This window comes from Rhododendron vialii, chromosome 7a (assembly GCF_030253575.1).
Source record: "Rhododendron vialii isolate Sample 1 chromosome 7a, ASM3025357v1".
In the NCBI taxonomy this organism is placed as follows: Eukaryota; Viridiplantae; Streptophyta; class Magnoliopsida; order Ericales; family Ericaceae; genus Rhododendron; species Rhododendron vialii.
In genome coordinates, this window is record NC_080563.1 from 36,151,332 (window position 1) to 36,175,286 (window position 23,955).

Below are 23,955 nucleotides of genomic sequence, written 5' to 3' on the forward strand. Positions count from 1 at the left end.
AAGATAAAATGATGCTACTACCATCCCATTACATATCGCATTCCAACTAGAAATACAAACACTAAATCCCATAAACATCCATAACAATTACATCAAGTCATTAGCAACCAACAAATGCAACCTTACTGCCATTAGTTAAGCAAGGCAGCAAGTCATCAGCAAATATTCCGGATTGCATTCCATAAAAACCAAACATTTTGTAGAGCAAATTAGTTTCTCAAATTACTAATTACATTCCCTAATAAGTTTTATATATTATCACATTATTGTAAAATTGTTAAAAAAACCTTCATATCAATTAGTAAAATTATACTTACTTATAAATATTACACACACATATATATTTTTATTTTTTTAAATATCTCACGGTCCGATTTGGTTAATCCATAGTTTTGAAATCCTAATCGTGTCTCACGATTTTTTAATTTTTGAATCTGTGTCCGGACCATTAATCCAATGACAAAATTCGAAAGGCACGGATCGGTTCGATTCGGTTTGGTCCGGACCGATTTCACGATTTTTCTTGGACGGCCCTAATCCATTTGGAATTTTGGATGAAGCGTTTTTACCGGCAGAAATTGAGTGTTGCAAACGTTTACAACACCTTTGTAAACAAGATTTCCACTTGCAGAAAGCTTCAAAATGGGTCCCATTTAACGGGTTCTTGAGACTTCAATTGGATTTTTGCACACGACACTAGAAGACATCCATTTGGAATTTTGGATAACTCGAACTTCAACACTTCTAAGACTTGGTCACATAAATCCTTCAAAATGTCATGCTCTTCCGCTTCTGCTTGTGCTTTCAATCCTCGCTCTCGTGAATTTTGGGAATGCATTTCAAAGACACTTTCACGCTCGAGCTCCATGCACGCGCACGCTGATTATGTGACTTAGATCGATTCGATTAAAAATAAACAGTCCGATCACATCTTTTAAGTTGCTTTCAAAAGTCGCAATCACCCACCATTCGATTTGTCTCCATTTAAAACTCGATCTACTTCGAATATACAACTGAGTTTACCAGAAAAAGGTAAGATCACGGAAGGCGAAAAAATGGAGTCTCACTCTCTTCTATTTATTAAAATGCACATGAATGGAATGGAATTGGATACACGAACAAAGCTATAACAAAACTACAAATACAGTATCGTATCCCCCTTCCCAAAACTTGACCAATTTCCAGGCGACAATCCCACCTTCATAGTTGAAGGGGAAGCCTCGCATCAGTCAACCGTCTTCCCCAGCATGATCCCTAAACTTTTTCAGCAAAATATATACATGAAGCCAGCAATCTATTCTCTGGATTCCAACAATTGCAACCGTAGCTCAGATAGTGGCAGCACCAACTTAATAAATGAAGCATGCCATCGATCAACTGGCCTGGAGGCATTTTCCCACAAGGATTTGTACCGGCAGTGCTACTCTAACCTACCTAATAATGACAGAGGTGTTCACAGAATTACAGTCGATGTTTCCTTTTGACATAAACAATCGGGTAAAGGATTGACATAAAACGCTTCTTCTGATCGAAACCTATCTGTGCCCTTTGTTCCTGAAATGGGGCCTTTTCTCTTCCTTGGGGACCCTTGCCTGAACAACCAACAAAAGAAAAAATCAAACGCGGATATAGCAACGATCCAAAATAAAACCTCTCAATAGAACTAGACGTAACTTGCCCAAAAACAATTTTCCCAAGAAATGACAATTAGAACATTACACCTTCAGTGTTTGGATCAAGGTCAAGGCTTTGGGTACCGTCTAAACCTGTTCCTTCAACTTTTGCAGTTCCTTTCCCTTATCCTTAACAAAATACTTTTGCAAATACAGCTTGAAGAACCATGTGTAATCGGCGTATATTATGCAAAGTACATTAAACACACAGCACAATGATAATCACATACCGTCTTTTGTGGATTTCAGCAACACGAGTTGAAACTTTTTTGCCTTCTTTCAAAGTTCCCCGCTGTATTTTGTCAACAAGATGGACAAGGGCTTTCCTGAAGATGAAGAAATAAAAAAGAAGTGCTTTCAGAACTGTTTATTGGAATGAACAGAAGTTACTGAAACCCAGATGTGCTGTGAAAGATCAATTAGTTCTCTTGCCTGTCAGGAGAAATGGTCTTCCTATGTCCCAGAAACCGACGATGACCTTCAACGGCCCTTGCCATGTTTCCAGAGTATGAGGGAATGAATATATCACTCTCAACTGACACTATGAAGTCCAGTGCTGCCATTTGAGATGCGTGATTGATAAAAGGCTCTAGCTCCTCTGCGGATGCCAGTTTTTCCTGCAGAATCAACCATCATCAGAATAAACACAATAGCCAACTATCAAAAACATCTAGAACTTCTGATTTCATTAGGCCTCACTTCATAAACCTCAAATCTCACAAACAGAAACAATAAACTGATAAATATTATGACACACTGCCAAAATGGGCGCTCGTGGAGAGAGAGAGAGAGAGAGAGAGAGAGAGAGAGAGAGAGAGAGAGAGAGAGAGAGAGAGAGAGAGTGGCAGTACTTGTTACTTATAAAAGGTTGCCTTTTAACTTCAATCTGCCATTCTGCCCTATTCAAAAGTTAAAAAGAAGCTTCTAACTAGAGAGAGAGAGAGAGAGAGATGGATGGCAGTACTTATTACTTATAAAAGGTTGCCTTTTAACTTCAATCTGCCATTCTGCCCTATTCAAAAATTAAAAAGAAGCTTCTAACTGCATTTCAAGTAACAGAGTCCCAAAAGTTCAACTGGTTGTCATCCTAATGATTGGGATCTCGTCATTGACTCTTATTCTGTTTGGCATTTGGACAAGGGAAATGATATTGGCACTCCAAAAATTGATGGAGGCACTCCAAAAAAACAAAGGAAATTGGCTTTGGAATTACACTGATTTTGGAGTGCCTGCATCAATTTTTGGAGTGCCAATATCATTTTCCTTTGGACAATTGAACTTTTGGCTTGTATGTTTAGAAACAATGAAGTACTTTAGGGGCACTTCGCAATTTGCATGGTTAATGACCAATCATCTATTCATTGAAGTGAAAATTTTATTTGCAGAATTTAACGAAGAATTACTCATTTTCAACCCACACTCAAAAAGGACACACAATGAAATGACAAAGAAAACTAGGAACACATTTTGCACCAATCCCTCCATTATGGAAGAACCCAAGATCCAAACATAGCCTAATATGTTACCTAGGCGATCCAAGTGAAATGTCTGACACAAATGGCATGGCCCTATGCAAGTGATGAGTGTTGGACGTGGGTACTTCACACATTTAAAAGAGTTCATGTCATGGGTACTTCACACATTTAAAAGAGTTCATGTCACATAGCTGACAGATCCTGTGTTCTACTTGTCCCACATACAAGATTCCAGAGCATATCTTGACCTACAAACCATAGATTGAGCATATTTGATGTAGCATGCTGCAGGTATTCATGTAACTTAATCATAAGACCACAACTGCCCAATTCTTTGACCTACGAACCACATCCTGTAAGGCATAGGATATGCAACTCCATCCAACTAAAAGGGACGGAATTAAAAGTACCACATCCCCAACTGTATTGTATAATATCTCATGAATTTGAGGGATTTTACATCCAGCTGAAATGTCGGATCTGTGGTGCCCTTGGATAAAAGTCTAAGTCGGTGTACAAATCCAGGCAAACAAAGGGGCCCGGAGTTGGTACCAGAGATGGTTCAGGGTGTACATACTGCCAACAGATACCACAAAGTGCCAACATATGACATCACTAATATTGTGTAAGTCAGTCAAACAGTAACTTTATGCAACCGTCCGCACAATGTGCTTCTCTTTAATACTGAAACGCACGAGGCCATTTCCCGAAGTTGAATAATTTCATTGGAGGTAAGGAGATTCTTTGTAACAGCAAGATAATGTCTCTACTAGTGAAATGAAAAGAATCATCAAACAAGAGGGTGATTCACAGGATACCTTGTTCATTAACAAGGGATAGCGTGATTGCAGATCCACCACACGAGAATCCCCACCATATATCTCTCCAGCAGCAATATATATAGGGGTTTTTGACGGGAATCTCAGAGCAGTGAGAAATATTCCAATCTCCTTTGGAGTCAAAGGGCAATATCCTTTGGCTCTTTGTTCTGTGGAATTTATGTCCTTCACCTTCCAATAAGCAGTGTTCTCCCTACAAGTTGAAATAAAAAATGATAAAACAATTCATTGACAGGAAGCATACCGCTACAGGCTGTACAGTGAAATAAGTGTATAATGCAGAAAACAATACAATACTGGTTATCATACAAAAACTTAGAGGACATCACCCACCTGATTGTCTTTAGTTCATCGGCTTCCTCAGGGGATAAATCATGTGTGCACCCACTGAAGGCAAGCATGTCCTTTTCATATCGTAAATGCAAAGCAATGTATGGACCATAAGACCTCATCCGATCCACCAACAACTAAAAAATCAACAAAGAAACGGTGCTGCATTAGCCCCAACAAATTGTATTCTTACTTAAAAAGTCAAGACTGGCATTTGAGATGTTACTTTTCCCATTGCTTCAATGCACGGTGAAAAGCGAAGGGCTTCATAACAAGCACGACAGCGCAGCTTCTGAATTTCTGGAGGCAGATCATTGTTTGCCAGTCGAGAATCAGACTTAGCTGCTCGAATAACCTATGGAAAGATGGGAAAATTGAAATTTATCATCATATCTTAGTACAATATTACATTTAACAAGTGAAATACATTCAAAAGGAACGTTCCTGCCAAGCACGGACACTCCTATAGTTTGCTGCATCCGTGTCTGACATCCCGGAAACACGGGACATGCCATGGGGGAAACAGCAAAAAACATATGGGAAACGTCATGTGTCCATTAAGTTTTGACCAAAACTTTTCAACAAGGCACGGGGAGACACATATGGGGATACAACATAGGTTAAAATATGCAATTGCTAAAACTTTTGGGGGGTAAATTTGCATTACTTCAAATATTTAGGGTTACATGCATATTGATACTTCATGGCTCCTGCATATGAGTCTATGACCATGTTTCCACCGTTGTATAATAAAATTGTATATTTATTTGTTTATTTTCGTGGTGTCTCCTGCTGTGTCCCCATTTTCTAAAAGTTCTGGTATCCATGTCTGTATCTTTGATACATAGGTTCCTACTTATGACCCAACAGAAAGATGGGAAAATCGAAACATTCATATTGTTTCAGTTCAGAATTACATATGCAAAATTGAGTAACATTCCCAAGGAACGTTCCGGACCATATACCTGATAATCCGCCCACATGCTCGCAATCTCATCCTGGTAATAGTCAATGCCAGACCAACTTCTGAAGTGCTTAACCGCTCTAGTAGCATTTGCCAATTCCTTAGGAAGCTTTTTTATTATACTTACGTCATTGGCCAAGGAACTGATAAAATGATCTTCGTCAAATACATCAGAAAAATTGCTGCAGTTTAAACAAATGATATCAACAATAGTTTTGCAGATACACGAACTTTTACACAAATACCCGAATATGAAAAAAATGGCACCTAGTGTCCTGCCAAAATGAGCGTTTATCAAGCTCTGGAATCACAAGAGTAGCATTAATAAGGCGGGCAACAGCAACCATGTCACATATCTGCAAGTTGAAACTTGGAAGTAAGAGTGTGAGACATCTTCAGGACATCGTCATAGTAATAAAATGTATAAGGTCACCTTGGCAGCTTTACTGCTGAATGGCTGTTGTTACTTGTTAATACTTGGAAATTGTTCCGAACAACAGAAGTTCAATAAGTTAAGTCAAAAGTTTCTTATGATATGCAATCACAATAGACAGGAAAAGGAAAAGAACTCGTTATTAGACTCCTAATACAATGCAACCGTAGGCCAACTAATTTGTGAGGGCTAGACTATACTATCAAGATGAAAAAAGTAAGAACAGTGGATCAAACTGCGTCTTTTACACCTAGGAAACTGATTCAGAAAACATCATATTAAGCCAACTATATCAAAGGTGGTAATTACCATTCATAAGCTGAGTGGTCCCAAGTCAAATAGTCCAAAACCTACATGGTCTATCTTGATTGGCTAATCGCTCATATCTACACTTCTAAACATATAAAAGGTAAGCACCCTGAATACATTGCAACCCTTATAATGATTTATTGAGATAGTATAGTACCCTGTGGTAACCTAAATGCCTAAAACATATTGATATACAATTTCTTCATGAAAGAACTTTTTAAGTCCTCTATTTCATAGCTGAGAAGGGAACTACTCCATTCAGTCCATTGAGCTCTATGTTTTAACTATTACACCACCAAAATCCTATTCAGTACTTTCTTTCCACCTGAAAAAACTGTAATAAATAAGTCTCTTGAACTTAAATTATGTAAGATCATTTCCACCATGTTTCTACCATCTGGCGGTATTAGAAAGAGCATTTTGCCGATGAAACTTAAAGTCTCATAACAGGGTATGGCTGGAGTGGTCATAATGCCTTTTCAGGTCTAACTTATTCCCCAACTTATCGATGTGCAACACATGAGGCCAAAAAAAGAAAGATCTAATTTTACATGCTACGACCAGGATGGCTTGACAAGAGGTACAAGTAAAAGTTGGCCAAATAAAGGTTTTGCATGAGAGAGAGAGAGAGAGAGAGAGAGAGAGAGAGAGAGAGAGAGAGAGAGAGAGAGAGAGAGAGAGATGTACCCCAGCTCGCATCTGATTCAGCCCGCCATTTGTGTGGACAAGAAGGTAACCTCGAGGCTCTTCAGTTACTGATGGAACAACAACGAAATAAATAAACATATATAGCAGTAACGAATGAATTTCTTTCTTTTTTTTGGTAAATCGGAAATGAGTAATGAATGAATTTCATACATACAATGGATGCAAAAACAGAACTTCTTACATGTGTAGGTTCGACTTGGCTCAACACACGGAACATAATCTCGATTTGGTGGTGGCTTCCACAGCTTGTCTAACTCCAAAACAGCAGCTGCACCATCCAACTGTAAAATCTAAAAGAGTGAAAACGTGATAGAACAAGATTATTTTGCATCAATACACATATACACAGTTATGTATTTATAGATGTATCACAGTATCGGCATTCTTCTTGGTCAGCACCTAGCTACTGTAGCTACATATACTTTTCAAAAATGTATGAGGTACAAATGTTGGAAACTGCAACACTTGGTTAAGGGTATGAGACACATGTTCGACAAATTTCAATTTAAAAATTCACCTAGGAAGCATATTTAGCGTTCATGGCCTCATGGGTACTTTTAGCTTAATACAAGAACTGGGTTATGCCACCCTGTATGCATAATTTCCACCAGAAAAATGAACTCATGACTATGAATATTTTGCAGTGTTCTCAGTGTCTTGGCATGACAATTAGACAAATCCAACATTAAGACAAACACACAATACCCTAATTCATGTGATAAAGAGCAGTACCAAATAAAAACACCAGAAACTAAACATCAAATCGCCTAAAAAGGACACAAAAATAATGAAATCAGAGGCCAAAAAATAAGCAAATGTACCAAGAGAAGCAGAAAACCTTGCAAGCGGGTAGAGGAGTTCTTGACAAATGGGGTGGCAGTGGCACCAATTCAATCTTCAGGCTTCGTTCTCCTCCCAGTTTTTCGTATCCAATTTCTTGTTGCTATAAAATCAAGTCATCTCAAATCAGCAAACAATTATTAGGCCCCATTTTCTTATTTTTTAAGTACATATTTCTTGTTTGTCATTCTCTCACAATACATCACCTTTACGAACCAAGAAAGATGATACCACATTGTAACGAATTAGTCTAATGAACCAAGAAAGATAATTTAAAACCCTAACCCAAGAAAGTAGAGTGGTAATTGTTTCCAATAAAAACTAATTAACATACACCACATTCTATGCAAGAATGAACCAAGAAAGATGATCTCTCACGTAACCGAAAAACACGGCGGCTGTATGATTGTATATTTATTTAAAAGGAGCCTTGTGTTTTGAAAAACATTCGGAAAAAGTTTATATGCTAAAACAGCAACCAAACCAAATAGTTCATCTTTGACGCATTTCGAAAAAATCATTGTCAATGAATTTTCTTGAAAAAAGAACTGATCTTTGAAAAAAAATATGATTATTTTCCAAAACCCATTTCATAAAAAGCCACAAAAAAAAAAAAAAGTGCAGAAACCCAGAATTTTTCGGTTTTCAAAAATAGTTTCCTAAGCGCATAATTGAAAAGTCATTCTGATACAGAAACTGAAGTTGCAACCGTTAGGTACAACGTTCACAAACTTTTAAAATCAGAAAAAAAAAAAATCAGACAAACTATATGCTAAGAATTCATCAAATGGAAATTCATGTGTTTGAGGAACTTGAAACCCTAGAATTGAAAACTATTTCAAACAATCTGAAAAAGAGAAAGGAGAAGAAGACAGTAGAAATTGGTGATTAGAGAGAGAGAGAGAGTACCACGGGGAGCTTGTAAGAGTCAGGTAAGTTGGCCACTTGGGAGGAAGGGGACACGCCTACATGGGCATAGAGCAGAGCTAGTAGGCCTATTGCACCTATTGCGCACAACAGCAACCTCCTCACTAGTCCCAACGTACACCTTCGCCTATGCATCTCTCTCTGTCTCTCTCGCTCTCAAACACCCACATTCAAATACGACCCTCTCCACTACTCCATTTAAGAGTGATTCTTGTTGTTTTCTTGTTTATGAGGGGTTTAGCAATGCTTTGTTCAGTTTTCTTCAAAAGGCAAAACGAAGAGGCATCCCAAGTATTAATTGCTCAGCAAACAGTAGTAAAAGGGGGAGGGAGGAGAGAGAGGAATTCGATCAATTGGGTTGAGATTTGTTCAGAATGCCAGAGGAAAGAGAAGTGGGAAATAAAGTTTTTCCTTTGTTCGCTAATCAAACGGGGAAAAGAAAAGCTGAATTCCAGGGGAAGCTTTTTGTAGAGAGAGATTTACGGAAATATTCGAAAACAAGAATTACTCAAAAGTTATGATTTCAAGCTATACTCCCTCGTCCAAATTCAATGCCTATCATTTCTACCGTTGGTTCTATATTCTATTTACTTTACTAAACTTATATTTACTTGTGAAGAATCGCTTTTTAAAAAAACATTTCATCTTTTATTTAAAAAAAAAAAACCAATATTTTGAAACATCAAGAGTGAAATAATGGATTAGCAATTAGGAACAGAGAGAGGACGTTCCAAAATGGAACTATGTAGCTGGAACTTTATCCAAAACATTACTGAGAAATGGAAGGATGTTCCAAAATGTTGATCTTTTCTACTGCTAATTCTTACCTTTCGATTAAATAAGGATTTTGACCACACAGCCAATTGGAACTAGTTTTGCTGACATTTTTGTACAATCTGAACTCAGAGGTTAATGTTTATATATATATATATATATATATATAAGAATTTTCAAGTGAGAGATCGAGACTTTCATTTTCCGATCAAATTTTGAAAATTCAAACCGTTCAATGTGTGGAGAACGTAATTTTAAGTGTTCTTGCGAGAAATCAGCAAAAAAAATGACCGGAAAGGGCTTCATCCGAGCAGTTTTTTTTAACCGTTTAATGAAAACTGCTCGGATGAAGCCCTTCTCGGTCATTTTTTTTGCTGATTTCACACGGGATCCCTTAAAATCACGTTCTGATCACTTTGAGCGGCTCGGATCATCGAAATTCAATTGGGAAGGGGAGTCCCGCATTTTAATAAAATGAGGGATCCCTCACTGGAACTTAACTCATATATATATATATATATATATATATATATATATCCACTTGCCATGCGAGACTCTCTTTTTCCGAGCAAATTGCGACGATCCGAGCTGCTCAATATGTTCACAATATACAGAATATATCCACTTGCCGTGCGAGACTCCCCTTTCCCAAGCAAATTACGACGATCCGAGTCGCTCAATATATATTGTTGTGTGTGTGTGTGTGTGTGTGTGTGTGTGTGGGGGGGGGGGGGGGTGGAGTTGTGGTAAATATATAAACCGTTTCTTGAAATTTCTTTGAGAATATATAAACCGTTTCATAGAATTTCTTTGAGAACAAAACTTTCGGGCCCACCTGTTATATTTTTCAGAGTTTTTTTCTTTTATATTCCTCCAACTATCCACTATTTTTCTACTTAGCTCTCAAACTATTAAAACCGTTTACTTAGTCCTCCAACTATTGAATTGCAGTCTATGTAGTCCAAAAGTTAAACTTTTCTCACGGAAATTCCATATTTAATTTGTTATACTGTTTATATATATATATATATATATATATATATATATATATATATATATATATATATAGAGTCAGTCTCAAATAAGGGAGTCCTTATTTTAGTTAAAATATGAACCTCCTCATTTCTCCCATTTTCTGATCAAATTTCAATGATCCGAGCCGCTCAATGTGTTTAGAACGTGATTTTAAGGGTACCCGTGAGAAATTAGCCAAAAAAATGACCGGGAAGGGCTTTATCCGAGCAGTTTTTGATTGAACCGTTTGATAAAAAACAAACAAAAACTGCTCGGATGAAGTCCTTCCCGGTCATTTTTTTGGCTAATTTCTCACGGGTACCCTTAAAATCACGTTCTGAACACATTGAGCGGCTCGGATCATCGAAATTCAATCGAGAAAGAGAGGTCCGCATTTTATTAAAATGAGGTGGTCCTTACATATATATATATATATATATATATATATATATATATATATATATATATATATATATATATATATATTTATTTATTTAAAAAATATGATAAAAAACTAAATGCTCCAATTTTTAATCCGTTTGAACCTGTGCAAAGATCTTATTATTTTGATCATATTATTCTAAAGGGTCATAAATAATTTTTGTTATAGGGCTTTCATTTAGGATCCTATGAAGCAAATATTTGATTATTAAAGATCTACAGATAAAATTAAATTATGACCCTTTAGAATTATAGGATTAGAATAATAAGATCTTCGCAACGATTCAAGCGGATTGAAAATTGGAGTATTTAATTTTTGATACTATTTATATATTAAAAATGGTTTAAAAATCCGTTTAAATTAGCACGAAGATCTTATTATTCTGATCATATTATTTTAAATGGTCATAATTAATTTTTGTCTCTAAAATTTTCATAATCAAGTCTATACTCTACAGGATCCCAATAAGAATCAAGTCTATGCTTTACAAGATCTCTAATACCCCTAATAAGAGCCTTAGAGACAAAAATTAATTATGATATTTAGAATAATAAGATTTTCATATTGATTTAAACGGATTGAAAATCAGAGCCATTTATTAAATATAGGATTTTCCGTGAGAAAAATTAACAGAAGTTAACTTTTGGACTACATAGACTGCAGCCATTTATTAAATATAGGATTTTCCGTGAGAAAAATTAACAGAAGTTAACTTTTGGACTACATAGACTGCAATTGAATAGTTGGAAGACTAAGTAAACGTTTTTAATAGTTTGAGAACTAAGTAGAAAAATAGTGGATAGTTGGAGGGATATAAACGGAAAAAAACTCTATTTTTAACCTATGTAGTAATGACAACTCACATAATATCATAAACACAATCACCAAAGATGATCACCATAGCAGCTAAAATACCCAAACGGATTGGTTGCGTGTGACTTACTCGTGTACAGAAAGTAGAGTGTAGAGTTTATATTGAGAAAATTCCAAGCATGGAGACCAAAAGCGAAATCTAACTAAAGTTATAGGGACTGCTAGTGCAGTTAACCCATTAAAAAAAACTATTCACTAAAATAATAAAAAGCTTCACATTTTGCAAAAGCTCCATCATTATTTCTGCCATGGACGGTGCCACTAGACTTCTTCAGTGGTGCAAGTGGAGGGTTGGTTCTTGATCAGCTGAGAAAATATTGCTGGTGGAAGTCCTCTGTACTAAACAGAGTACTCTGTTCTTCAACCTTCACAAACTGGTGTTGGTAGTACCCTTTTGCTCTTGATTCCAATAACTGAAAATAACTCATCCACGGGGAAGACATAGAAGAGGAACACCCCTCATATATTACGGAAGACGGAGTCGACGGCGGTGTCAATAGTTGAGGATTTAGGGCATTTTCTTCATTCAAGAGTAGAGTGCAATTCATCAGAGACAACCCATCCCTGATCTCTAATGAATTTGCATTTCCTGGGATTTCATCACTTGGGTTGGTTTGCTTAGGTTTAGGACAGATTCTATGCTCTGAAATATTGTTGTCTGATTCCAAAAGTGGAGTTGCTTCTTGAACAGAGTGATTGCTCTTTGTGTTATCATCCTCTCCAAGCTTTGCTCTCAACTCTTTTACCTGCAATGAAGATACCCAAACTACAGTACAAAATATGATTTTATACTTTTGTCCATTCGTTTTGCGCAAATCTATTTTGCTAATGCAGCTATTGATGTTCGATGAATATAATTTTAACCTGAATAACTTAAATTACTTGACGAGTTTTTCAAAATAATTAATTTCGATTACTGTCCCACAATGATTCCAAATTAGGCTTGACTGGGCACTAAAGAAACTAGATGGGAACTTCCGCTTCATAGACCACACGCTAGGATGATGAACCTAGACGTGACAAGTGGGTTAAAAAAATCCCTTGTAATATTATTATGACATATTATTCGTCAAATTATATAACTTCATCCCATTATGGTCCTCCTAAACATTTGCTCTCTCCATTCCATTTCGTTCGCTTTAAACGGAAAACCTAACATTTTAAAGGAACATATAAGTATGTAACTAATGCCTATTTTTTAAGAAAATTTATTGACATTTTCAAGATTTTCGACATTACCTTTTGTTTTCCACCTTTAAAACTAATTTTGATCATTTATGGTTTTTTTTTTTTCTCCAAGGAGAACAAATAATTTGGGAACATTTCAAAATAGCATACTATGAGCAAACCAAAAAGATATAGGGAGATTGGAGCTTCAATAAATATTCAGTATCTCGTTTCTTTTTTGTTTTCATTTTCAGTATTTTTTTTGAAAACAAAGACATAGTACCATACCTCTGCAACTAAACCCTCTTTCTCCTTCCCAAGCTCATCAAACTTGACCTTCAGAGCTTCATAACTGGCTTTAAGAACGCCGTAATCTCTTTCCAATCGCTTCGCCTTCCAGCGGGCTCTTCGATTCTGAAACCAAATCGTGACTTGTCGCGGTTGGAGCCCCAATTCTTGTGCTACTTTCACCTTCTGCTCTGCCTCAAGCTTGTTGTCTTCCTCAAATACCTTCTCCAATGCTTTCACCTGATCCAAACTCAATCTCCTTTTCTTCTCTCCATTTCTGCTGCTTTCCTCTGTACAATCCTCGTTCTCTAAATTATCCAGCATTGCCTGGAACTCTGTACTGTATTCGAAACTGTGCCCATTATGCTGGTTCTTCTCTGTTTTTGCAAGAAGCATGTCATCTTTTCTTTTCTTTTTTCATTTTGTTAGACCTAATTTAGATGTTTAAATTGATAAGAAAAAAGGTGAAAACATTGAACAAGAAAGCACATTATGTTCTTCTTCTTTTTTTACCCCGGAAATAGGCACAACTTTTCGAATCAAGATCCTAAGTTCCTCTCGTGTGATCATCATGTGACATAAGATGAGCCTCATTACGATTTTTCTTGATGATTCAATCAGGTTGATTAGACATTAATAAGGAGCTGACCGAATTGTATTCGTCATTAAATAAATTGTGAGACACTGACGTTCCATTTCTCTTGTGACAATTATGCTTCATTCAAGTGGATGGTGATATCCACTCAATTTGATGCTTACATAGAAGAGGAACAGAATGAGGCCAGGCCAACGAAATAAATGGCTCGGAGTGTCAAGTGAGACCGCCGTTGACCCTATTTTTTTCATCACGTGAGAGGATCATCATCTAGGAGAATTCCACTTCGATTTCCGAAACATACTAGAATTACGAGAGAGAAAAGGAAAGGGAGTCACAACAAAAAAGGAAAAAAAAAGCGTGAAACAATCGAACAAAGCCGGAATTGAGAGATAAATTGAGAAATGAGAGTAACAAGCGGAGATAAATTTTATTGAAAAACCGCGCAGAATTTTGGGGTGGTTCTGGAAAATCCAAGTGAACAAAGCTTCCTGTCAAGTAATTGAGGAAGGCAAGGGAATCAATTCGATTCCTTTCGTTTTGTTTTGTCAACGAGAAAATTCAGAGCAATTAAAGAATGGGAAAATTTCAAAATGGCACCTGAACTTTCACTCTAATGTCACCGAAACATCTGAACTTCACTTTATTTCAATTAAACACCTGGACTTTCAAAATCCCCAAATTAAGGCACTTGTCGTTAGCCTCCATCCACTTTCTTCACAAATCGACTGATATGGCTCATTTCTGGCGTTAAAGGGCCCCACTAGAGATGTTAGAAAGTGAACTCAACGCACAATCACAACCCATGCCAACCCTACTTCACTTTTGGGTTGTGATTGTATGCATTGAATTCACTTTCTAACATCTCTAGTGAGGCCCTTTAACGCCAGAAATGAGTCACATCAGCCAATTTGTGAAGGAAGTGGATGGAGGCTAATGGCAGGTGCTTCAATTTGAAGATTTTGAAAGTCCAAGTGTTTAATTGAAATAAAGTAAAGTTCAGGTGTTTCGGTGACATTGGAGTGAAAGTTCAGGTGCCATTTTGAAATTTCCCTTTAAAGAATTGCTAAACAATTGAGTGTACGGGGGGGAAATTGATTCTTCTCCGTTTCAACAAGAGACAGAGATTGAATCCTTCTGTTTGGTTAGCAAGAAAATAGTATCCAAAGGACTAAAGAAGTTCCAGTAAAATGAATAACGCAAAGGATGTTGATTTCTTCAGTTTTGGTTAACTAGAAATAAAGAATGTGAAAAAAAAAAAGTCTCTGAATTTCCAACGGTGCCAGGAATTCTGTACTGTGAACGAAATAGTTCTTTTTAATTCTTTTTTTTTTCCCTCTTTCTGATTGAAAAAGAAAATATATAGAAGGAAAAGAGGAATGTGACGAGTCTCTCAGAATTTCCCTTCAAAATACCGAGACCCAAGACAGGTAGGAATTTGTAATTAAATGCACTTGGATTTCTATGGAATTTGTAATTTGAAAGAATCTGAAACAAATTTCTATGGAATTTCCTGCGAAAACAAGACACAATTGGATTGTGTTTGGATCACAATTGCGAGGAAGGTTTTTTTTCTTTGGGGGGAGGGAAGAAAAGGTAAAGAACAGCTCCGAGGGTTATTTCAGTTGGTCGGTCGGTTTGCTTCTGCACAATTAAATAGGGTTGGGCTCAGAGCGAAAGAACATAGTAATTTGTCACAAATTCCCTAAATTTAGGCGTGGATGTCCTGGCCTACCTTCAATCAGACCGAGGAGATAACTAGTTGAGGTTTGCGTAAGCTGAATCAGACACACCTAACTGTCTAACCAAAAAAAGACAAGGTAAAGAACAGAGACATTTTGAATTACATTCATTTTCCCCCTCAAGAATGTGAAACAGAAGTCTCCGGACATTTCCCATGAAAACAAGACCCATTGGACTGTAAAGAAAAGACACATTAATTTGTGAGGAGGAAAATCCCTTACCTTGAAATGGGTAAATCATGGCGTCCAAAGTTTCTGTGCTACTGAACCGTTTCATAGCTGAATTAAGCTTTCAGAGGGTGGGGAGATCTTGGATTTCTCTTCTTCTCATAGAATGGTTCTGTTCTGAAACTGCAATTGCCAAAATAAAATTACTCTCTCTTTCTAATTGCTAATTGCTAATAAGTCCAAGTCAGCTTTCAATAAAGCAGATGTGAAGGACTAGTTGGAAACAGAGGGAACACAAAACCCTTTCCCTGCAGCAACGCTAAACCATGAGAGAGAGAGAGAGAGAGAGAGAGAGAGAGAGAGAGAGAGAGAGAGAAGCTTCCTAGCGTATAAGATTCATGAGGCAAGATTATATATACTACTGTACATCCTAACTTATGAGGTGGGGCAAAAAATTAGAGGACGGGGATGCAGAATTTTCATTTTTCTTGCCTCCAAGAAACAAAAGAATTTACGGTTTTTTCAACGGATAATATGCAGTGGAATACTATTTAAATGCTAAGTAGAACCGATAAATTTTTTTTTTTTTGAAAAGCTAATTAGAACCGATAAAGACACACAATATGACTAGAATTTATTTTGTGCTCACCACCACGTGATGACCCAGCACTCCTTAACACTATCCATTTGTGTGGGATCTTCTATTGAGTATATGGACCTTAAGTGAATGCATGTAGTGTTGACACGATGCCAAAGTCTACCGAATAATCTTTTTGACACGATGCAGAGAATGTAGAAATTTTATGTCCATCTCAAAACCAATTGGTAATAAGTGGAAAGGTCTCAAATGTTATTAAGTGATCACCCGTTCCACTCCCAAGCAACGTGAGATTCATTTCCTTAACATCCCTCCTCACGTGCAGCCGCGTTTGAGGTCTGTCACGTGTGGCCACTTTTGGGTCCTATCATCGTGCAACCTTTTTGCTGGTCTGTCATCGTGGGGTGTGGATTGTGAATTTTTAAAATGTGGGGTGGAACGGACTCTGCTCTGATACCATGTAGAAACTTTATGTCCATCTCAAAACCAATTGGCAATGAGTGGAAATATCACAAATGTTATTAAGTGATCACTCATTCCACCCCCAAGTAATGTGAGATTCATTTCCTTTAACTTTATGTCCATCTATTGAAGATGCTGTACATGGAAAAAGTTGATAAAAAGTAGAATACATTGAGGCTCCATTTGTTTCGACGTAAAATGTTTTCCGATAAAATATTTTACCTATTTTTCGATGTCTGATTGTTTAAAAAATGAGAAAAATACTTTCCATCAACTGAATAAAAATAACTTATCCTTAAATCTTCCATAAGTTATTTTTCGAAATGAACATGTTGCATTCTACTGTAATTCTCACTGCTTAGTTTTCTCGATCGTCGAATCCTGAGATCCGGGGACTGTGCTGCGTAGCTCCGTGCACCGGTGTGGCCTTGCCGGCCTTGGTCCAACGATCGGAGACGTCCATTGAGTATAGCTTGTTGATTACTACAAGTATACCAAAAATCAACTCGATCAAATATCGTTAAGTGTATCATCGGATTACATATAACTCAAAAAAAAAAAAATGAATCCTAATGGATATGAAACACTGGATCAAAACTATTGAATCCATTTTTTTCAAGTTATATGTGTTCCGATGACGCACTTAACGATATTTGATCGAGTTGATTTTTGGGACACTTGTAGTACTCGACGAACTCTACGTAGTGGACGTCTCCGATCGTTGGAACGAAGCCGGCAGCTGCTCAGCACAGTCCCCGGATCCAAAATCCTGATTCATATTCAATTCCAATAATCTCCACTGTTTAAGCCCCCTCTCTCTATATTATTTTGTTGATTTCTGAAAATATTTTCAAGTGCCAACCAAATATCGAAAAATAAAAAATTTTAAATTTATTTTCTAAAAAAATATTTTATATAGTAAAATATTTTACATCGAAACAAACGGAGCCAGAATTTGAGTGTTAAGACGTATGTTTGATAAGCGTCTGTCGTCACCAATACGAGATCTCCGACAAAATACCCGTGCTACATAAATACTACTGATATACTCCAACAATCTATGCGTTCCTTATTGCTGGTTCAATGGGTGTTCAGTATTATTATTTACTTCTCTCCCCGTACCAAGGCAACAAATAATTATATGGTGTCCCCGGTCATTTTGAGGATATCGTAATTTTTGGCATAACAAAATCATTATGAGTATAACCAAAATTCATTATAAGCATAACAGAACCATAACAAAGCATAACCAAAACCACAGTAAGACATAGCTTGTTTGTTATACCTTAGTTGGGTTTGGTTATGCCTTGGTTGGTTTTTTGAATATTCCTTAATTATGCCTTATTTGAGTTCTGTTATACTTGTAATGGGTTTTAGTTATACTCATAATGGTAAAGTTATGCCAAAAATTACGGTGTCCCCAAAATGACCAGGGACACCACAGCATCATCCTAATAATAATACTACTTTAAATCTTTACAACTTTTTGTTTTTATTGTTGATCAAATTTTACTTTGATTTTTTCGATTTGTGTGTGCATGTGTCCTCACTTATAGGGTGGGAATAGGAGATATATCCGCGTAGAGCGGTCTCATCTCTTGGTAATCGACGGCTTGAATCTTAACCAAGAATGGACAATTCAAATTTGTATACTTTCAAATTCAATCTGAGCTGTGTCTCTGCTGAGATGAACGGTCGAATCGATCACTCTGCATCCGCTTGGCAACATCTTGGATACCACTTATGACTACATTCATCTCGCTTAAAAGGAATTAGGAAAATTCATGTTAAAAAGCCTTAGTTTGTATATATAAACCCTAGGATAAGCAACTCTTGCTCTCTTGCATGCACCAAATGCATGAGAGTACAAGGTTAATTATTCCTTGCATTGTACACACACACAAAAGTGAAAAACAACTCTTGCATGCACAAATTTAAGTGTAAGCCTTTGCTTTAGAGTTGATTAAAACCAATAAATGGAAATACTGTAAAGTATTATTCAAACTATATTTTACATTCAAAATAAATTATTACTCCATATAAAATGTCAATTTGTGCCTATTTTGTAACTTCAAGGTGCAATTTGCTCAATACGGACTCGATCAAATTCTTCCTTTTATGATTCGAGCAATTCATAATCCGAGGCTCGTAAATATATAGTATTCACATAAAAAATAAAAAATAAAAGGTTAACGAGACACTCGCAACAATTTAAAAACGCTTCTTCAAATGGAAGCGTAGATGAGCTGCATGTTGTCCTATTCTATCCTTTTAAAAAATGATTTTTTTATTAGTTTGTTAATAATGTCATATTCAACAGTTGACGTCCTATCACAGGCTGGTTATACATTAAAATGAGGACTTGTTCGGCTGTTACCTTCTTTACTTTTTTGAATTGTCCATTTTTTAAATTCAGAGTGTTTGAGAGCCAATACATGGATCAATTTTTCAAAACACAGTAATTGAAATGATCTTGAGAATACAGAATTGAAAAAAAAAAATCAATTACAAGGAAGCTTTTTGGATTTCCATCATAAGTTTTTTTTTTTTTTTTTCACAGAAAGAGATAAGGATTTTATTAAGAGGAAAGATGGCCCGAAGACCGCACATCATCAAGGACAAGGTTAGCCAAAAAATGGGGACAGGACCCCCACCCAATTCTCTAACCTAACACCTAATAGAGATTGTTTAGCCAATGAATGGGCTACCCTATTGAAAGAACGCTTAACATATTTAAAAAAACACATGCAAGAGGAAAACAAATGAGGCCCCGTTCCAGAAACCTTCTTAAAAAATAAGTAGCTTATTTCACATTTTCAAACTCAAAAATAATGTAAATGAAAAATATATTTTCAATTTTTTTTTGCAGCGTATAAAAGATCTCGATGAGTTCTTTCAAACAAGATCCATATTGCATATTTTTAGATTTCAACAAGTCCATAATATTTGAATTTGAAATTGTCTTCTTAAAAAATAAGAACTTTTTTTGCGTTCTGAAACGGGCTCTGAATAAGCTCTAAACAATCAGAAAGAAATAGAGCTACAATCGGAGAAAGATTTTTCAACTAGAGTAATATAAGAGCTTGCACAAATTGAATAGAATCACCTTCGACAATAATACTAGAGAAACCTTTGTTCGCTACAGTAACCAACGCTTCACGAAAGCCCAGTGCTTCCGCAGTTCTCGGGCAGGGCCGGCCAGGGGGTAAGCCCTGCAAGCCGGCCTGCTCGGGCAACCCCCCAGCAAGGGGCAACAAAAAAAAAAAAATTGTATGCATACAAAAAAAAATAGAAATCCAGCAAAAAATATATTTAGGGGCATCATCCAAAAAATTTTGTACAAAGTTTTTTAAAAAAGTAAATATGTATGGTTTCCACATACTTTAAAAAATTATGATACTTGAGAAAATTAGGAGGGTAAAAGAGATGTTTTTACATACTTGGGGTAAATAACAGATAAAAAAAAAATAGGAGGGCTATCAGATAAGAAGAAAAAAAGAAAAAGGGACGCTATAGCCAAATCGAGAAGGGACGGATGATGTAATTCAAGCTAAATGGATAATATAATCTTATTTTTATCCCTTTTTTTTGTTGTTGCTTGTTTGACTTTTTTTTATACTTAACACTAGTGGGCAACGAGCCATATTATTCGCAATAAAGATTTGCAGACAACCACATAAGGAAAAACTCGTTTAGGTCCATTCCAGGTCCCACAAAAATCTAGAAAAATATCCATAAAATTTTTAATATTATTTTATGGGGCCCTATAAAAAATCAGCTCTAACGGACATCAGTAAGTGTTACTTTTGAATTCATATGGGCGAATTGAGCAGTTTTGCTCCAACGAATCCAAAAGTAATACTTACCGATCGATATCCCTTGGAGCCAATTTTTTATAGGGCCCCATAAAATAATATTCAAATTTTTTTGGATATTTTTCTAGATTTTTGTGAGACCCGGAATGAACCCAAACACATTTTTCCTTGCGTGGTTCCCTGCAAATCTTCTTTGTGATTAGAATTTTCGAGTGGGCAACCAAGCGGAAGGTCGGGCTTGGGCAACCCAAATGTTGGGACCGGCACTGTTCTCAGGGAGAATAAAACAGGAAAAGGAAAGGATGTCGTTCCCAAAATTTGCCCTACATGATCTTGTGCTACTATCCCAACACCAACTAGACCACCACTCTTATCCACAGCACCATCAACATTAAGTTTAATGATACCAAGAGAGGGGAGACACCAATTAATAGGAGGGGAAGGAGTAGCATTATTAGAGGAAACACAAGTAGGAGCATTTGCATCCTTGAATTCAGAACAGATCACAAAACTTTCTTCCAAGATTCTGGAGCTATTCCATTTTTGATTTTCAAAGTGGGTTTTATTGCGAGCCTTCCATAAGAACCAGCAAATCAACGCAAGAAGTGCCCCATATCAGTACCACCAGCATATGACTAGGAGATGATAGCAAGACTAAACCACCAATTAATCTAAAAAATGAGTCGAATCCCAGGAACTAGAAACAGTATGAGCAAAGGGGGATTGACACCACACATCTCTCAAAAATTTACATTGAAAGAGCATATGTTCCAATGTTTCATGCTTGGAGTTGCACCTTTGACAATATGGGAAAATATCTATGTTCTTCCGATTTAAATTATTGAGAACCGCAACTGCATTATGGGAACAATGCCATAAAAACATATTAATTTTGTTTAGAACAGGTAAAGACCATAAAGCTTTCCAAAAAGAATCTGTAGGGTTACTTGAGCTAGGTCCCCCACATTCACGAGAATGGTTCGGAGCAGTACACTTTCTAGCCAGGTGGTAGGCCGACTTGACAGTAAAAGTCCCATTACCAGTAGAGTGCCATATTCCTTTATCACCAACACCTTGGGAGCTAATAGGGATTGAGACGAGAGATTCCTCATCAATCTTCAAGAAAAACGATTTAAGGAGAGGGATATTCCAGCTTATGGGTATTGCCATCATAAGTTCGCAGACTACTTTTCCGAAAAATCTATTCTGCACCTTATCATTTAAGCCCTTTAACGGATTCTGATTATGGGGGTGTTTGGGAGCCTACTTTTTGGCTTTTCATTTTCTGCTTTTTGGCTTTTTGACTTTTTGGATTATGGCCAGAATGTATTTTAAGTATGGTAGAGTGTTTGAGAGATTTGTGCAGAATGTATTTTGAAACTGTAGTAGTGTTTGGTAGATGATTGTTGAGAATGAATTATGGGTTGCATTTTTACCATATTGCCCTTTGTCTTCTTATAATAGGTCACTTCCGTTTTTTTGTTAATTTTTTTTTTACTTTATTATTGAATATTTTTTATGAGCTGTTTATTGAAGTCTATTATTCTAAAGTAATGTTATGTTTGCTTCTTCTTTTTTTTTCCCCCAGATATGCTGTTTGCCTATCGGCGTTATATTATTGTGGTAAAATAATTATTTTTGATGTGTAATTTTTTTCCTTTTTTAATTTAATGAAAACATTCGGTATTTTTATTTTGGTATTTTGAGACATAAAAAAATAAGACCAATGTTACAAGTAACACTTTAATTTAACGACAAACACATAACATAAATATGAAGAACAATAAAACAAACACAAACACTTTATTAATATTATAAGTCTGAAGCCAAAAAAAAAACTCCCCACACACACACACGCAAACCACACCTACAAGCAGAATGAAAAAAAAAAGCACAGCAAAAAAAATAAACACACAGGTTCAACAACATTACACAACCTCCAAAGTGTCGAGGTGACCTAACGTATATTGTTTTCCACAATGAAATCTCGCATAGATGCCCTTACAGTGTCCATGTTACGATCATCACGTTGGACCCTACTGCCATGGTTGCCATTAGGTGCTGTAGTTTCTACTCCTCGATCTGAAGGCAAGAAATTTGGTCGCCTATCATAGAAACCAAAAGGAATGTCAGGAAAGTTGTTCCTTCTCATAAAATTATGAATTGCCATCGTTGCGGACACAAGAGCTACTTGTGTTGTCATTGTGAAGCCAACAGGCATGTCACAAATCAGAGGCCAACGAGCTTTCCAAACGCCATATGTCCTTTCAATGGTGCACCGAAGAGAGGAGTGTATTTTGTTAAACCTTTCAAAGTTTGTCCTTGGTGCGCCTCCGTCATGCCATTCAGGAGGGTGATATCTACAACCTCTGTATGGTGCTAGATAACCACGAGTGTTTGGGTACCCGGCATCTACCAAATAAAATTGATCTGTACTGATTGTCCAATACGTTAGTTGTAAAATTTTAGTACAATTAGGGTGTAATATAAGTAAAGGAGAAATCGCAGGACTAACCTCCTTGTGGTGTTGGAAAATTTAACGCAGGATTCCTTATACAATCATAAAAAATTCTTGTGTCGTGCGCACTTCCTTCCCATCCCGATAACACAAACGTGAAGCACATATCAAAGTCACATACGGCCATAATATTTTGTGTTGGATATCCTTTCCGACCAATCCATTTCTGTATAGGGTCATCCGTAGGTGGGTGGACTTTTATGTGAGTGCCATCAATAGCCCCAATGCAGTCCTACATATAGAAAATTGAATGGTTAAAAGCCCCAAAGCTACGAATTGGCTGGGTACTCATAAAACGAATAAATCAATTACAAAAAATACCTTGAAATGTGGATAATATCTTGGATTGTTAGCTATTTTGCTATGCACTCCTTGTTGAGGCCATGGTCTAACCCAATCGATAGTCATGGCATTAAGGGCGTTTAGCACATTATGAAACTGCCTTGATATAGTCTCCCCCGAATGTTGAAAACGTTCTTGGGCATTTCTATTATTAGCTCGTTGGCCCATTATACAGAGAAAGATAGCTACTTGCTCAGCAACCGAGATTCGCTCGGATACTTGCAACCCATAATTATGCTCAAGTTGGTAAACAAGTGAAAAGAAATTCATCTTACTCATACGAAATGATTGATATATACGCTTTGGGTTTCCCTCTTCTAGCTCGGTGACCCAAGCTTGACCAGTTAAGGCGGAGGTACGACACGGTTCCTTGCACATGTACATATCATGGTGGATGTTACATATCCCAACAGCAGCTCGTCTCATTCTTGCATTTGCCCGACGAGGCGTAGGATGACTTGACCCTTCCCCGGTATCGTACGGATCTCCATCGTATGGATCTCCGCCATACGGATCGTCGTTGTCCCAATTTTCTTCATCGTAATATCATGATTGTAATCATCCGGATTGGTATAATTTGCCATACGGATTTGTAGGGATAAACATGCACAGTGGTAGAATATGGGCGGTTTTGTTGCAAATGGAGCTTTGTTTCATGT

The 23,955-nt window shown here is 36.8% G+C and overlaps 2 protein-coding genes and 1 pseudogene across 3 annotated transcripts; all 3 read right to left on the reverse strand.

Moving 5' to 3' along the window:
- Window positions 1-1,045: 1,045 nt before the first annotated feature.
- LOC131332040 (O-fucosyltransferase 7-like) lies at window positions 1,046-8,991 on the reverse strand. 2 transcript variants are annotated; one of them, XM_058366058.1, is made up of 12 exons: window positions 8,481-8,991; window positions 7,570-7,674; window positions 6,913-7,021; window positions 6,711-6,778; window positions 5,549-5,637; window positions 5,283-5,463; window positions 4,544-4,672; window positions 4,321-4,454; window positions 3,967-4,180; window positions 2,106-2,290; window positions 1,904-1,999; window positions 1,046-1,592 (listed from the first exon to the last, which is right to left on the reverse strand). In XM_058366058.1, exons 1-12 carry the CDS (start codon window positions 8,631-8,633, stop codon window positions 1,454-1,456), a joined length of 1,602 nt encoding a protein of 533 aa, XP_058222041.1. In that variant the 5' UTR covers window positions 8,634-8,991; the 3' UTR covers window positions 1,046-1,453. The 2 variants fall into 2 exon arrangements, with proteins under 2 accessions (XP_058222041.1, XP_058222042.1); XM_058366059.1 differs by having other exon boundaries at window positions 6,913-7,012; window positions 8,481-8,990.
- A 2,549-nt stretch (window positions 8,992-11,540) lies between these two features.
- On the reverse strand, window positions 11,541-15,937 carry LOC131334048 (homeobox-leucine zipper protein ATHB-6-like; annotated as a pseudogene).
- A 6,456-nt stretch (window positions 15,938-22,393) lies between these two features.
- Window positions 22,394-23,722, reverse strand: LOC131332965 (uncharacterized). Its single transcript, XM_058367270.1, has 3 exons — window positions 23,276-23,722; window positions 22,952-23,186; window positions 22,394-22,848 (listed from the first exon to the last, which is right to left on the reverse strand). The coding sequence occupies exons 1-3, from the start codon at window positions 23,720-23,722 to the stop codon at window positions 22,394-22,396; spliced, it is 1,137 nt and encodes a 378-aa protein (XP_058223253.1).
- Between the last annotated feature and the right edge of the window lie 233 nt (window positions 23,723-23,955).